At 37.7% G+C, this 16567-nt stretch overlaps 3 protein-coding genes across 4 annotated transcripts; 1 reads left to right on the top strand and 2 right to left on the bottom strand.

Annotated features, from left to right (window-relative positions):
* Positions 1-903: 903 nt before the first annotated feature.
* Positions 904-1423, bottom strand: LOC131000432 (pectinesterase inhibitor-like). Its single transcript, XM_057926333.1, has one exon. It carries the CDS (start codon positions 1393-1395, stop codon positions 904-906), a length of 492 nt encoding a protein of 163 aa, XP_057782316.1. The 5' UTR covers positions 1396-1423.
* Positions 1424-6466: 5043 nt separating this feature from the next.
* On the top strand, positions 6467-8951 carry LOC131000434 (uncharacterized). Its single transcript, XM_057926337.1, has 7 exons — positions 6467-6531; positions 6702-6782; positions 7083-7107; positions 7252-7326; positions 7427-7531; positions 7660-7779; positions 8627-8951. The coding sequence occupies exons 2-6, from the start codon at positions 6778-6780 to the stop codon at positions 7774-7776; spliced, it is 327 nt and encodes a 108-aa protein (XP_057782320.1). The 5' UTR covers positions 6467-6531; positions 6702-6777; the 3' UTR covers positions 7777-7779; positions 8627-8951.
* A 1159-nt stretch (positions 8952-10110) lies between these two features.
* On the bottom strand, positions 10111-13574 carry LOC131000425 (UDP-glucuronic acid decarboxylase 2-like). Of its 2 annotated transcripts, XM_057926327.1 has the most exons (6): positions 12535-13574; positions 12238-12384; positions 11545-11624; positions 11084-11242; positions 10714-10806; positions 10111-10623 (listed from the first exon to the last, which is right to left on the bottom strand). In XM_057926327.1, exons 1-6 carry the CDS (start codon positions 13142-13144, stop codon positions 10408-10410), a joined length of 1305 nt encoding a protein of 434 aa, XP_057782310.1. In that variant the 5' UTR covers positions 13145-13574; the 3' UTR covers positions 10111-10407. The 2 variants fall into 2 exon arrangements, with proteins under 2 accessions (XP_057782310.1, XP_057782308.1); XM_057926325.1 differs by having other exon boundaries at positions 10111-10806.
* Between the last annotated feature and the right edge of the window lie 2993 nt (positions 13575-16567).

Consider the following 16567-nt stretch of genomic DNA (forward strand, 5'->3'; position numbering starts at 1 on the left):
TACGACTTACCTAAAATTGAGTGGGTTGATCGTATTGACTATCTCAATAATAATAATTGTAAATAAATATTAAAATCAAGGAATTATAATATTATCATAATATCTAAATATTAAAATTGCAGAACATAATTTTGTGTTATAATTTTGAAATACTGATGATTATATAAACAATACTATAACTATAGGAACATGCACAGTACTATAATGTGAGAGAAATCTAATACTACTCCTAGAAATAAACAACAATTGTTTTACAAATCCTTTAGTTATACTTATATAAAAAATATCATTAAACACATTAAACCCATGAAAACTATGTTAGTTAAATACAATTATGTGCCTTTAATTTTAAATTATAAATTGTGGGATGTATTAAAAGTTTCATCATTAGTTATAATAATTATTTAAGAACTTAAAGCTAAAAAGGTATATTGGTGACGAATTTCCTTCGAATTAAAGACTATCACCAAATTAGTGGTGGTTCGGTGGGGGTGCATAATAATAATAATAATAATAATAATAATAATAATAATAATAATAATAATAATAATAATAATAATAATAATAATAATCACTAATTTTAAAGAAAATAAATTATATTCCATATATATTTTGAAGATTCAATGAAACTGTTGAAAGAAAATAGACGGTGCAAAAATAATGTTTCTCTTATTAATTAATTCGATATATCAGTTTGTGTAACGATTTATGTGCATACTATCTTGTATTGTTCTTTAGAATTAAAATGCGGTTTACACTACATTAATATATGGTTTAAAATCCATTTCTTTTGATTTAATTTATCTATATTCATTCATGATAAAATAAAATAAATACTCGGCGATAATAATTTTTCAGATCAAATCACTTAGCAATATTATTCTTCCAATTATTTCCCTATTACTACAAAGTATTAGCAATGATAAGAAGCAACTGAACAAATGTGTAGGCCTTATCACTAGCTTGTTTCAATTGAGATGGCTCCTTAGCTCCAAACTCATCGCTGCAAGTATCAACATCGGTTAGAGCTGCCGATCCTTTGGTTCGGAGTGTATCGATGCTAGGCCTATCTTGCTTCGGTATCAACGGCTTGCACTCTTGCAAGGTTTCCACAGCATCGCCGAAAGTCTCGACGCACGTGTCGATTATTGCTTTGTTGCCAGGGTTGGCCACCGACTTAGCCACCCTTATGGAGGCTTGTGTCGCCGACACCGCATTCTCGAGCGCAATCTCTGCGAGTGCTCGAGCATTGGCAGCTTTGGATCGAGGGTCGGAACTTAGAGTTTTGCTGCATAGGGAAGGATTGTTTGATTTTTTGCAAAAATCACCTATTAGATCAGCTTTGCATTGGCTTAATAATGCTAGAGAAACAAAGATTATGGCAAAGGAAGACATTCTTTTTCCTCCTTTAATTTGTATTGCTATTTGTTTGTGGATTTCAACTTCTTGTGTTTTCGTTTTATTTCAATGCATCCTCTTATAATGAAGAGACGGAAACTATAAAAGGTAAATTAAATTATTGCAATTTGCATGAAACAAGCTGTGTGTAGAAATTTAATATATTGGATATGTTTTCCTTTACTCCTTTTACATCAAAAACGTAGAGATTGTAGAATGAAATATTATTGGGATTTGCGTTGAAAGAGGGTTACAGAGAAGGTAAATTTAATTGTTTGATTGCAACAATTAAAGCAAATTGATTTGTTTAATTATACAAGATGCAGTAAATAAAGGGGTATATATATATGTTTTAAAAATGGAGTTGACTGTCAAAATTAACAATTAATTCTTTCCAATTTAACTCCTTTTTCCGTTTTTCCAATCATATTAGTTACTTACCTTACAGAAATTGCATGGAAATTTCAATTCAATAGGATTTGCCCCGGTACATATTCCGTTTTTAATATGTTAAATTTTGACGAAAAATCAGTTTAGGTTGTAATTTATGAGTAAAAATCTTAAAAATAAATTTATAATTGGATAGAGTTCATTCACATATAATCGTTGATTGTGGTGCAAGATAACGACGAACCAAAATAATGAAGTTAGTACAATGATTTAGTCACTCAAATATAATTAAAAAATAAATTTATTATTCCATCGATCTAGTCTTAAACACGTATATCAATGCTAGCTATTTTTTGAATTCGGTTGAATTTATAAATATTATTTATTTCAATAATTGCATATCCATCGCAAATAACAACACTAACGTTACAAAATAAATATTAACAATAATTAGCATAATGAATAACAATTACAACACATTTAATAAACGTGTAGGCACATAGAATTATTGTTTGGACTTTGGATCCATTTTAAAAAATGATTTATATACCCTTTTTAGTCCCTAACTCGCATAATAATATTTGTTAATTACCTAAATTCATTTTAATTCATAAAATATTTAATTAATTGAATTTAAGTTGTTACAATATTGATCGATTATTTGTCTCCAACTTTTTAAGATGTCTACGTATCCCTATTTTGAAGTCGATCTATCATGTTGATCGAATCCTCAATATTCACTACCACATCTGCACATGATGTGGATGGTATTATGCGTTCCCTTTTTTCAGTAAGAAAGATCCAACATAAAAATCAAAGTCCAATAAGGGCCCAAAAAGTGTCATTTATCTTTTTTTCGTATTCTCTCCGTCCCACGAATCTTGACACATATTTCTTTTTGGGTCGTTCCATATAGTATTATATTGAAAACTTTGTTACTATATGTGTTTTTTACTCACATCAAAACCCTCCGGTTCCATTATTGTTTTCTCTAATACGTTTTGCATTAAAAAGATGTTTTAGCAATGATCAATTGAGCAAAAATCGCCGATTAGACCAGCTTCACATTTGCTTATCAATGATAGTGCAAAAAATATTGTTAACAAAAGAAGACATTTTATATACATTGTTATTCTTCTCTTTCTTTTTCGGTTCAATTTTTTGTATTTTAGTTTGATTCCGAAGGATCCTTTTACAATTGAGAGGATTGAAGAAACCAACTATAGTATATATCTTTCACGAAACGAACTATGCATTATGTAGAGATAATACTGAAATTCATATAATGTGTATCATTCTGCGATGAAAAGAAAGAAGATGTAGGAAGAAAAGTTTTTGTAATTTTCAACAAAATAGTCTCTGTTTAGCCAACTAATATTTGGATTGAGATTTCAGTGTATCGCAATTAATGTTTCACTTTGTGTCTGACTTTTAATTTTATTTATTTTTTTAATATATTTTTTTTCCAATTTCAACTTTGATACTTTAGTTTAATTCTGTGATTATTAACTAGGATTTATTTAATCTAATCAGGGTATATAATTATTTTTTAGCATTTAATTTAACTTTTATTAGCTAATATTAGGTTAATAAATTTAAAGTTATGATATATACTTTGATGAATCAAAAATCAACACCTAACTATAAAACGATAAATGACTCGAGGATTTACGTGGTTCGATCGTTAGATCTACATCAACGGGTGAGTTTTTTGGGTGTTCCACTATATTCTTGGAGAGTGTTTACATTTACAACTTGAGAATTGAAAGAATGACTCCCTTTTCTAACTTATCTAACTTAACTTCTGAGTAAAAAATGAATGACCCCTATTTATATGCTATTAAGTGAGCTTTGGCCCATTTCACCTCTAAGGCCCATTTATCTAAATAATCAGGCCTAAGCCCTTATTACATGAGTCTTGAGCTTGAAGCCGAGTATGAGTCTTGAGCTTGAAGCCGAGTCGTTGAACTACCAAGATAATTCTCGATTGATAAGATTAGCCCTGTCAAGTAAGTGCTGCACAAAATATTTGAAACAATAATATTAATGTCAGTAATAATAATAATATAAAAGGAATATTTCAGCCATGTTAATTGCACAGCATTGATGCAGAGTTTACTCCTCATCAGCTACTCCCCGCCTGGTCAACAATAAATGAGTGTTTCTGACGAATTTCTTGTTGCTTTGTGACCTTTGATTGTCAGCCATGATATTTTAACTCCTCACTCGCTTAAAACGAGATGTCTTCACTTGGCAACATACTAAATTCAAAATACTTCACCCCTGCAACCTTATAACTTGTCAAAGATAAGAAATATCAATTTTGTAAAAACTATAAAGACAACATATTCCAACACTGCACATTGTCAACGATAATAATTTCTTATTTTTAGTTTAGAGTCGTCGCTGAGAAGCGATTTAAAGTAAACGTCACCGTTGGGTGATTTAGTGACGGACTTGCCATTGGACAATTCAAAAAATCTTCATCTTTGGGTGAGGCAGAACCGGACTTACCATTGGGCAATCCATTAGGCGACCCTACTCTTAAATCAACTCTATCTAGATTAGTCGTGTCAACTCTATCGTGATTCAAGTATATTAATTTTTCATATTTTTGTTCCTCTTTAGGAGAGATGAAATCAACTCTTGCCATTGGGCATTTTTTTTTTTTAAAACATACTTATTCCTCTTTAGGGGAGGTGGAATCAACTCTTGCCATTGGACATTTCTCCAAGATTTCCTTTCAATTTTTCCTCTTTAGGGAAGGTATAGATGAATTCTTGCCATTGGGCTTTCTTTTCAAAATTTCCTTCCAACTTTTCCTCTTTAGGGGAGGTAGAGATGAATTCTTGTCATTGGGCATTCTTTCTAATACTCCCTCCGTCCCTAAAATAACTTCCTCTTTTTCCATTTTGGGACGTCCCCCAAATAACTTCCTCTTTCTTTCTTTCCATTTTTGGAAACCTACCCCACCACTAATAATACTTTATTTATTCTTACTTTTCACTTTTCATCACTCCCAATACTAATTATAACACTTTTCACAACTTCCAATAATAATTATATCACTTTTTCTCCACTATCAATACACTTTACAACTTTTTATTAAAACCCGTGCCGTCCCCAAAGAGGAAGCCATTTCAGGGACGGAGGGAGTATTTTCTTTCAACTTTTCCTCTTTAGGGGAGGTAGAGATGAATTCTTGCCATTGGGCATTCTTTCTAAGATTTCCTTTCAACTTTTCCTCTTTAGGGGAGGTAGAGATGAATTCTTGCCATTGGGCATTCTTTCTAAAATTTTCTTTCAACTTTTCCTCTTTAGGGGAGATAGAGATGAATTCTTGCCATTGGATATTCTTTTCAAAATTTCCTTTCAACTTTTCCTCTTTAGGGGAGGTAGAGATGAATTCTTGCCATTGGACATTCTTTCTAAGATTTCCTTTCAACTTTTTCTCTTTAGGGGAGGTAGAGATGAATTCTTGCCATTGGGCATTCTTTTCAATATTTTTATTCATCTTTGGATGAGGTGAAGCTAACTCTATCGTTAGACATATTTTGGGTGTACACCCTACTCCCCCCGCTGGTAACATGTGAAGAAATTGAATGAATATATGAAGAGATTGAATGAACATGTTATGAACAGAGTTGAATTCCCAAAAACCATGCATCCATTTTATATTTTAACACATATGCGGAAGTTGTGCAGCTTCGTATTAAAGTAAATTCATGTTTCAAATCTAAGCACATATGCAGAAGTTGTGGAGCTTCGTATACTAATTAATTCATGTTTCAAGTATAGGCACATATGCATAAGTTGTGCAGCTTCCAAGATGGTATCATTATAATTTCATAATATAAACAAAGATCATACGAATCATGATTGTGCCCAAGTGCTAAAGTATAATATTTCTTCATCATGCTCTTCCCATTGATAGAGTTCAGCGAAGTACCTGAATTACCACTTATTAGTGGGTTAACAATTTCATGTTATGGCGTTTATCGAATTCATTCACATATTTCCTCAGATCTGCACCTCGCTTTATTTTTGCTTTGTTTTTTCAGCTGTACTTATAAGAATTCTCAAGCAAAGAGATTATTAGTAAAATATGAAAGCTCCTAGTAAAAATCCTTGCAAGGAGGTTTTATTGCAACATGTGAAGGTATACATCAAGAAGTATTGATATAAACTTCAATGAGCAATGACTAGAGCATAAACTCAACACGAGATGGACACAAAATATAAAATGACTTTTATTATAACTTTTTGAAATACAAATTAAGTATAATTTATAGTATTATAATAAATTTTATTTTTGTAAAAATTATTACTCCCTCCGTCGCATTAAAGTTGGCCACTTTTCAAAAATGAAAATATTTAATTTAATTAAGCTCAATTAATTAAGCTCAAAATTATTACTCCCTCCGTCGAGTTTTTTTTTCCAACTAGAATTCATAACTAAAAGGATTTGTAGATACATTTTTAATTTTTTATCTAAAAAATGAAATGGTAAATATAATTTTTTTTTTAAGTTTTTACTGTGTAATGAATAAATTTTATTTTTATTATTTCAATTTAGATATTTTATAAATTCACTCTAAAAATATTTCGTTCGTGTGAGAGAGAGCCACCCTTACACGTGCGAAGACCGCTAAATGCTTTACCGCCTTTTATTTATAGTGGGCTTATTCAGTCAAATTGAAAAATTCAGGGATTTATCAAAACCCTTGCACACCAAAATCCAAGGTCAGTTCTCCATTATTTCATCTCTCGATTTCATTGTTTCGCCCTAAATTTATGCCATGGCACCAGGATATACGTATATTTCCGATATGCGTAGGGCTGTTTTTTTCTTTTTGATCTCGTTTTCTTTCTGCGTTTTCTCGATTTTCGTGTAAGATTGGAGCTGTTTTCAGGAGTGAGCGCTAAAGATCGTGTTGTATTGAAGTGTTCCTTTCCTTTGTTAGAAGCTCGTAATTATCTTACTCGAGTATGAGGTGAGCCATTGTCGCATTTTTATTTTGAATAGTAGTGGTGAATATTTTTCTAGTTCATTGTTTTGGCCAGAATTAGGCCGAATTAGCTAGTTTATTTTGTTTTTGGTTATTGGGTGATTGGCTGATAGCTATTCGTTGTTAGTTGTTACTCACATTTGTTTTTTACTTCCTAATTTATTGAACTGTGATCTGATCTTGTATCATTTATATATATAAACACGTGTATATACATATAGATTTAGATGTCGATTCGTTTTGTTTGAAGTTACTGATGCTCTCTATTGTTTTGCTGTTGTGCAGTCGCCCTATGGAAGAGGATGCTCCTGTAAGACATTGAACTTGTTTCTCATTTTTACTTCATGTTATCACACTTCCTGATTCTTTCATATACATTACATGAAATTTCATATAATGTCAGTGCGTTGCTGTCCTTCATATTGCACAATTTGACCACATAATCTTTTTACAGGCAAAGAACGAGGAAGAGGAGTTCAACACAGGTCCACTTTCCGTTTTGATGTTGAGTGTAAAAAATAACACACAGGTATATGTTAATGACAACTTGTAATTCTAGTTTTTCAGTTTCTTTCTACTCAAAATTGTTAAGATTGTTGTTATTTAACTTATCATCTATTGGCTGCTAGGTGCTCATCAACTGCCGTAACAATAAAAAGCTTTTGGGCCATGTTAGGGCTTTTGATCGTCACTGCAACATGGTACTGGAAAATGTACGAGAGATGTGGACCGAGGTTTGTTTATTTTTGGGACAAAAAAATTTCTCATCAGAATTTTGTGTCATATTAGATTATTAGGTTACATATGTTGCACAGCAATGGGTTTTACTAGTGCTGTAATTTACGTTCCGATCCTTGGATAGGTGCCCAAAACAGGAAAAGGAAAGAAGAAAGCTCTTCCAGTTAACAAGGATCGATTTATTAGTAAGATGTTTCTTCGTGGAGATTCTGTGATCATTGTCCTCAGAAATCCCAAGTAAAAGGTAAATTGCATTATGTGGCTTCCAGGCAATGTCTTTCATGTGATAAATGCTTGGTTGGAAATCAGAGGCATCTTTCATGGCTTATAGTTCTAAATTGATGCATAATGTGTTCAATTATTTATAGATCCTCTAAGCAGCCACTTGATCTTCATTTTATGCTGCCTTTTCTAGCGCTTATCTATGGTTTCCTTTTATGAAATTCTGCAGTTGTCAAGTCATGTAACATTTCATAATCCCCTAGTGATGGCTGATGCTTGTAAATATGGATGCCAAGAACACTAAACTTCTGAACTTCCGGTTCCTCTTCTTGTACTACTTCGTCTTAAATTGGAAGAAGCCACACTAAACTTTTGAACTTGGAGTTGTCCTATTCCTCTTCTTGTACTTTGTCTTAAATTGGAAGAAACCATGGTTCTATACTGCCTGTAAATTCTATCAATGATTCATTTAGGGGGCGTCTGCTTTGCATGATTGAGTACTTTTATCCTTGGTAGTAGGATTTTTCTGATCTCACCATTTCAATGAGAATCAAACAAAACTAGCTGAAAGGATAGAAAATAATCAAGGGCCTCGTGATATCCCTAAGTTTCAATCCATCAAAGTAAATAAGAGATTAGTCTTACTATTTTTATATATCAAGGTTAATCCTTCAAAGTAAAGGCCTCCTTTATATTTGAACTGTCTATCTAGATTTATAATATTTGATGATTTCTTTTTATTTCTATATTCTGCAAGATTTGTCATGTTTTGGACCTGGAAATTCAATAGTCTTAGATTCTCTCTCTATAACTGATCACTGTTGTGGATCCTTCGGTGTATGACTTTTATGCTTTTGTACTTGATGCAGGTGTGTTGCAGGCAAACGACGTTGTGCAGCTCTTCAGCCTACAATGATTCGTGGTCCAATGATTTTGATATTTTTGCAGCTAGTTCTTGCATGAGGCATTTAAGCCTCATATATGCATTTGTAACAGTCTCTACTTGTCATGAAATATATTCGTATGCTATACTTTCCCTCTGTTGAAAGTAGCTGCTTAGGAGTTACTCTTTATGTGGAATGTGCTATGTGATACGTGATGTTGGCCTAGTTTATTTGGCATCATAATCAAAGATCATACACTCATGATTGTTCATCAGAATATAGAAAATAAATCTCTATTTCTTTTTATTAACCTTTGAATTTAAAAATTTGCTGTTTGTGGTGTTATGGTATAACATACTCCCTCCGTCCCACTCCAATAGGCTCGCTTTCCTTTTTGGGACGTCCCACTCCAATAGGCTCAGTCTAAAATTGGAAATAATTAGGACTTTAATAAAAATCAATAGTTACTTAATTAAATGAGATATACCCCTTAATGAACCCTAATCTATTCATTGAAAAAAATTTCATCCCAGATTTTTTTCACTCCTCTCTCTCTCTCTCTCCGGGAAGCCTTCCCCAATCCATTCCCAACCGCACCCACTGAACCAACTATCATCAGCAGTTTATCCACAGAATCAGCAAAGGGACACCGTCTGCCCTTCTTTTTCCGGCGGTGCAGAACTGGAGGCCTCTTCTCCTTCCCCTTTCCTTTCGCCATTTTTGTCACCGCTTCCCCTTCCCCCCTCTCTCTCTCTCAACGACGAGCGGCGCCGCTGACTCTCCAGAGCTCCGGCCACACAGATCCGCCGCCGCCTCAAGACTACAGCCCCTGCTGTGCCGCCGCCGCCTCTCCTTTGTCGGTGGACGGTTCGGAGCCCCCACCGCCGCCGTTCTCCGTCTCCGCCGCCGCCTCTAAGCTCTTGATTTAGGGTTCTTGATTTGGTAGAAAGTTTCTGAAAGTTTGATTTCTCAGTTCTTGATTTAGGGTTCTTCATTCTCAGTTCTGAAAGTTGAAGAAGAACGAAATAAGGGAATTTTTGTTCTTGATTTTTGGAATTTGTGTGAATGGCTGTTCAATTTGTGTGAATCATACGCAGTGGCTGTTCAATTTATGTGAAGCATTTGATTGTTGCTGAATTTGTTTAAGTGAACAAATGTGATTAAGGAAAATAAGAGAACATTTAAAACATTAATTGTTGGTGGACCACACCATTTACCTACCAAAAAATGACTTTTTTAATCTCCCTGCCGAAAGCAACTGGGCCTATTGGCCTGGGACGGAGGGAGTACTATATAGTAGACTAGTAAATGCGTCGAAAGTTATAAAAAAAAAATGTGCGTCGGTGAGGACATGTAAAAAGAGCCGTTATTAGCTGTACATGTGCTGTAACAAAGATTAAGACGTGCCAATTTATGCGCTAATTGTGAATCTGATTCCGTTTCTGACTTGAGAGAAAATAATGCACTTATTTATCCAAAAATTATAATAATACTTTTATGTAGAAAGTAAACGCGTCTATTTAAAATGGCAAACAATGAGGGTAAAAAAGGAAGAAACGTAATAGCAAAGTACACAAAATATCCTCTAGGAGCTAGCTAAGGTGCAGAATCATGGGCCAATATCTCACTTCCATTGCTTCTATCATACCATTCATTAAGCCAGGATTTCACAATCTGTTGTGCAGAATACTCATCCGTTGCTAGGTTAGCAACTCTCCTCTCCCTGACTAGGTTTACTCGCAGTCGCAACTCATAGATCGTAAGCTCTAAGACGAGGTGGCAACGTCTTGCTTGTGATCGCCAAAGATCCGTTGCCTGAAGTCGGACACCATCATCGGGAGACCTTTACGGAGAGCTATCTTGGGCTCCCAACCCAGCAGCTCCTTCGCCTTGGAGATATCGGGCTTCCTCTTGTGCGGGTCATCTTCTGTGTTGGGCTTGAATTCGATCTTAGCATTGGGATCGATCGTCTCTTGTACCACCTTCATCAAATAATACGACAACGAATGAAATGAAATGAATGCGTGCTCACTATACACCACACTAACGTAGAACACGATCCATCGACATACCTGAGCAAGCTCGAGCATGGTAAACTCGCCCGGGTTACCAAGATTGAAAGGTCCGACGTGCTCTCCTTCCATCAAGCGCATCAATCCCTCGACCTTCACATTCACAAAGATGAGATGTATGTCAGCATTGTTCAAAATATGTTGATGTTTATAAAATGGAGCAATCTCAAGGTACAGTGAAAAAACAGAGCATGAGACAAGAGGCAAAAACCAACTCATGTACAACTTAGCACTTCAGTCCAAGAATGTATACACAGAACAATATATGGTTCAAATTCAATTAGTATTTGCCATAGCAACATTTCAACAAACATAATATAATAGTGAATTAGAAGACACAGAATAAATAAATCATTAAAAAAATGGTTACCAGATCAGAAACAAACTGAAAGCTTCTTGTCTGCTTGCCATCACCGTAAACAGTCAAAGGCTCCTTCCTCAAAGCCTGAGCAACGAAGTTGCTGACGACGCGACCATCATCGATGCACATACGAGGACCGTAAGTGTTGAAGATCCTCGCAATCCTAACCTGCACGCCGTTTTTTGAGGAAAAAAACACGTTATTTTTCCCAACATTAGTCACTCCATCAACATCCAAAATCATGAGCCGTTTGTTGCAAGCACGAAACACGCACACGCCTAAATTAAGGAGAATGGGTTGTTCTAATCACGTGTACCAAAAAAAGCATCACCAATTATTGTCCTTTTTTACACCATTTTCACGCACTTATTATGACCCCATTACAATTTTTTGGCGGGATTTAATAAAATACAGTAGAAACATTAATTAATATAGAAAAAAGAGAGAGAGAGATCTAAATTGAAGTTCACCTCAACGCCAGCACCTCTGTGATAATCCATTGTCAACGTTTCAGCAGTCCTCTTCCCCTCGTCGTAGCAGCTTCGCACACCTGTCGACGTCAACAACCACAAATTTTTATTTCTTCATTTATTATTATTATTATTATTATTATTATGACAACAAACGTTGTCAGCTCCAACAAACGGTTGACATTTACGTTACAACATCTCACAGACTTTTCCGAAACATGTGAAATGACACATCTGCCCTCCGGCATCCCACGTTTCTCAATTTAAGAGCGTAGGGTTCAAACTCTGGTACCAAACAAGCAAACAACCCCCTCCCCACCACCGCCACCAACCGCCGCGAAACAGGGGTGGTGGGGAGGGTAAGAAAAAAGAAAAGTGTGAAATAAAAAATGAAATCGGTGGGGCCCACGTGCTCGCCAGATATTTCTTTCATTTTTTTTTTAAAATTAGATCGCGTCAAGTCAAAAAGGACGAAACCGAAGCCCCACTAACGACTCACACGTGGCGTGAAAATTGGTGGGAATCCTCAGGGCACACGTTAGCCACGACGCCCCTACGCCGCACTAACGTGCACCGCCAGACCAAATCCCCCGGCCGCCTTAACTTACGCTACAATTCTTACAACGGACAGAAGAAGAAAAAAAAATGGCGTAAGAGAGAGAGATTTAGTTAGGAAGAGTGTAATAAACCTACCGATTGGATTGACGTTGCCCCAGTAGGTCTCGACTTGTGGGTGCTGCAACGGATCACCGTACACCTCACTGGTGCTCGTTAGCAAAAACCGCGCACCGACTCTCTTGGCCAGTCCCAGCATGTTCAACGTCCCGACCACATTCGTCTTGTGCGAAACCGAAATTAAGGATTCACACAAATTTCACCACAATTAATCAAATTAAAAAAAAAAAAACTGCGGTGCAGTTGATGAACCAAAAACCCAGGCGAGAAATTGAAGATTGAAACAGTAAATGCATAAAAGGAAATTGAAGGATATGATTGTCTTAACGGGGTTGTGCTTGTAATGAACGGGCGAGGCGGGGCAGGCGAGATGGTAGATCTGGTCGACTTCCAAGAGGAGCGGCTCGACGACGTCGTGTCGAATGAGCTCGAACCTCGGATTCCTGAAGTGGTGCACGAGGTTCTCCTTCCTCCCGGTAAAGAAATTATCCACTACAATCACACTGTCTCCCCTCGCGATCAGCCGATCCACCAGATGGCTGCCCACGAAGCCGGCGCCGCCCGTCACCACGATGCGCAGCCCCTTCCGCTTCAGCCCCAGCGGGATTTTGCCCACCGAGTTGATGCCGAACCCGGTCGCCAGGTGCCCGTTCTGGTACATGGATCGCGGCTGCGGCCGTGACTCAGTCAACTCGGACGGGAAGTAGGAATCGGCCGTGGACGCCGGGGGCTTGGAGCCGGCCGGGACCATGGTGAAGAAGAGCGTGGCGATGGCAATGCCGACCAACACGAAGACCAGCCGCTGCTCGCGGAGTAAGTAGTGAATCGGCCGGGCCACGCTGAGCCACGGCTTCGGCGGCTTCGGCGAGTAGGCGTCGCTCATCGGCTGCGACTCGTGCCCGCGGAATATCAACTCGGAAGCCATTTTCTTTCGCTCCTCTCTTTCAAATTCAGATCAAGATCGAAGAAGAGGCTTGAATTGGATATGGGAAAACGGCGGCGTTTTACGGCTCGGTTTTTTCGTCAACCCGCCGGCGCGTGTTGAGGAATGGTGGGGGTTCAAGGTCTGAGAGGGCGCAGTTTAAAAAGGGGTGATTGTGTTTGCTGATATTACGTAATTGCCCCTCCGCTTGCAATTTTGTTTGATGCCCAAGGAGTGTAAGAAGAAGTGTTTCACTAATTTTTAATTAAGAGGTCTAATTGCTTGGGCTCGATCTTTCCTATTAGGCCCATCGTTTCTGATCGTAAAGTTTTCCATCTTATATTTTTGGATTTTTCAGTCAATTGATCAAAAAGTTAAGTGTACATTGATCTGATTTGATGTCTTTTACCTATCTTGGTTAATGTATATATTAATTTATGGGCAAATGGTTTTTAATACCCACTTTTATAATATATCTATCAAATCTACCCACCTATATAAAACATCTATGAAAAATACCCACTTCATAGTGAAATACCATTTCTACCCTTATACTTAATTTCTCTTTATCTCCCATCTTTTGCCTAATTAAGCTTGACTAGTATATCGGCTGGAAACTTTCCTCGTGCCCAATAGGTTACTTCGGTAAACTGGGTCTGGACTGTGAGACAACGCCACGTACTGTTAAGCAAAAATGATTAAAATTGGTTATTGTTCAAATTGATCCCGCGCTTCTCAAAATGGTATCAGAGCGGGTTTTTATAGAGGAATTATGTAATTTTTAATTTATTTTATTATTAACCCATGTGGGAGGAGACTCCATTTAAAGTTTATGGATCCGGACGAGTGTCCGAGATGTGTACACTACAGGAACTCTCTCCAAAATCTGGAGATTGAAATCAGTCACTTTATTAGTGACCTCAGATGGAACAATCGAGCCCTTGTTACCAACCTACGACAAGGAGGAGATATCGAGCTTATTCGCGATATTATCGCGAGTATCCAACACTATCATGAGCATCTCATGAGAATGGCCGCAGTTAGAGCGACCATTGAACAAAGGATGGAGGAGGCCCATTGGTCACACGACTGATGGAACCAAAAGACAAGGCGGGAGTAGCTTTTCCAGGCTACCAAAAGATCGAGCCAAGTTCTTCCGACAACGTCAACTTGCGGGAGATCCAAAAGACGGTAGAATATTATGGCGTCAAGCTGTACGATCTACCCATGGAGCTAAGCAGAATATCACTCAAACAAGAGGAAATTTTATCTCTCTTGCGTGATATCCAGAAAAGAATGGAGGAGATCGAAAGGCGAAAACCATGTTCCGGGAAAATCCGGAAGCAATGGTCCAACGACCCGACGAATTCCCCTATATTCGATGCAGCACCCAAGGAGTTGCAGCCAAAGGATATAATTCGAATCATGAAAGGCAAATATTATGAATAGCCTTGACAGAATCGGATTAAATGATCTACAGGAGTTAGCAGAATCCTTTGCTAACCTCAACATGGTGGATCTAAAGATGAACCAAGGAGATGAGGTTCCCAAAACCGAGCCTCAAGAAGAAAGTTCGTCCAAAAGAGGTGGAGCTTCAGACGATGCAAGCCACTTCCAACGAACCAAGAAACGCAGGCCACAGATGCGGGATACTCCTGTAGGAAAGGCCACACTTGAACCAATCCATCCATATGGATTGATTCTCAACCTCGACGAAGCCAGTTTCAAAGATTGGGAGGATCTCATCGATGAGTGGGCTTCAGCTTTGAATATCGTAGTCACTACAATTGAGTACGATAAAAAGGAGTTTGCAAAAATTTTCGAAGCCAGTTTGGCAGGAATGGCCAAACAATACTGGGAGAAAATTGACAGCAAAGCAAGAGAGGAGCTGTTTACTAGCACAAAACCTTATGAAATCATTAAGGAGGCTACTAAACAGATTAAAATCCATTTCTTGGGAATGGGTTTTTTCGAAGGATCCGCAGAGGAGAAACGCAAGAAATATCATCAGGCACTCTACAATCTAAGGCTGATGGTGCTGGAGCCAAAAGCTCTTGATGAATTTCTACGCCTGTACACCCTATATGTTCATATGGGGGTAGTTGATGATCAAACCGCCAAGGACCTCTTTTTCACAAAGTTCCCAAGTCCATGGAGGGAAATGCTCATCAACGAGTATGTGTCACCAGGAGAATATCCTCTTGATAGTGCATCAAGAAGGATGTCTTATGTTCACAAGAAGCTGTCCGAATGGTGCCAGAAGGCGGCGGACCTGAGAAATCTCAAGAAATTGAGGAGGCTCAACAAGAAATCCCCATTGATGTGCGACAACATTGATCTTCCAACAGAGATTGGTGCTGAGTTGCTGTATCAAAGGAGGAGCCGAAAGAAACATAGGTATCAACCCTATGAAAGAAAGACCAGAAGGAGTTCTTGGAAGCCAAGAACTATGTGGACCAGACAAAAGGCACGCTCCTACAAGTCAGGCCAACGGAGCGGACCATCAAGAAACCGATTCTCAAATCAAAAGAGAATCCCGGCGAGGAAAACTTTCAGGCGTACTCAGGCCAAAGCAAATGAAAGTTTTAAAGATTGCAACTGCTGGACGTGCGGTGCAAAGGGGCATATTTCAACCAATTGCCCAGACAACGAGAAAAGGCAGATAAGGAGATTCGAATCCACACCGGATATCGAAGACGCGATCTACCACCAGAAATTGATACCCGTGTATCAATTTGAAGATATATCCTCTGATGAGAGTATATATGAGCAAGAAGAAGTCTTTAGTTCTGAAGATTCGGGGATGTCCGATGGATCAACCGGAAACGAGTCAGACTAAAGAGGAACACGAGGTCCACCACATCCAGAAGGAGGATCAGAATGGATTCACTAGCCATTTTTTGATTCCACAGGAAGAAGTGGTGAAAAAGCTCGTGAAGAAACTCAATAGGGAAACCGGAGAGGTACAAACATACCAAGGGTTTTCCAATGGGAGATTGAATCGAGTTTTTAATAGCTTGATACCATCCAAGAGGAAGCATCATGTCTATTTTGGTGTCACAAACCGAGAAATGGCGCTTCCAATGGAGATTACAAGTAATCAGGTGGAAATCCAGCTGGTTCCTGCTGAAGATATTAGGCAGGATCTAAAGAAAATGAAGCCAGAAGTCGCAAGCACGATGAAATGGATTCATATTGGAGCAATTCAGTTGGTAATCAAATCATCCCTCTCCCCAGGGACTGACCAACCAATTGATGTCGCACTTTGCGACAAAAGAATCAGAGATACTAGAGCATCAGTTCTGGGAGCCTTTTCGGGCAATCTCTATGCTAAAAGGATTATAACCGAGTTTTATCCGCAGATCGCTTATAATCTACAGGATTCATCCTTCAGTCGAGCCCTGACCCTTTATCAGGACTTCAAAA

The sequence above is a fragment of the Salvia miltiorrhiza genome, chromosome 8 (assembly GCF_028751815.1).
Source record: "Salvia miltiorrhiza cultivar Shanhuang (shh) chromosome 8, IMPLAD_Smil_shh, whole genome shotgun sequence".
NCBI classification, from domain to species: Eukaryota; Viridiplantae; Streptophyta; class Magnoliopsida; order Lamiales; family Lamiaceae; genus Salvia; species Salvia miltiorrhiza.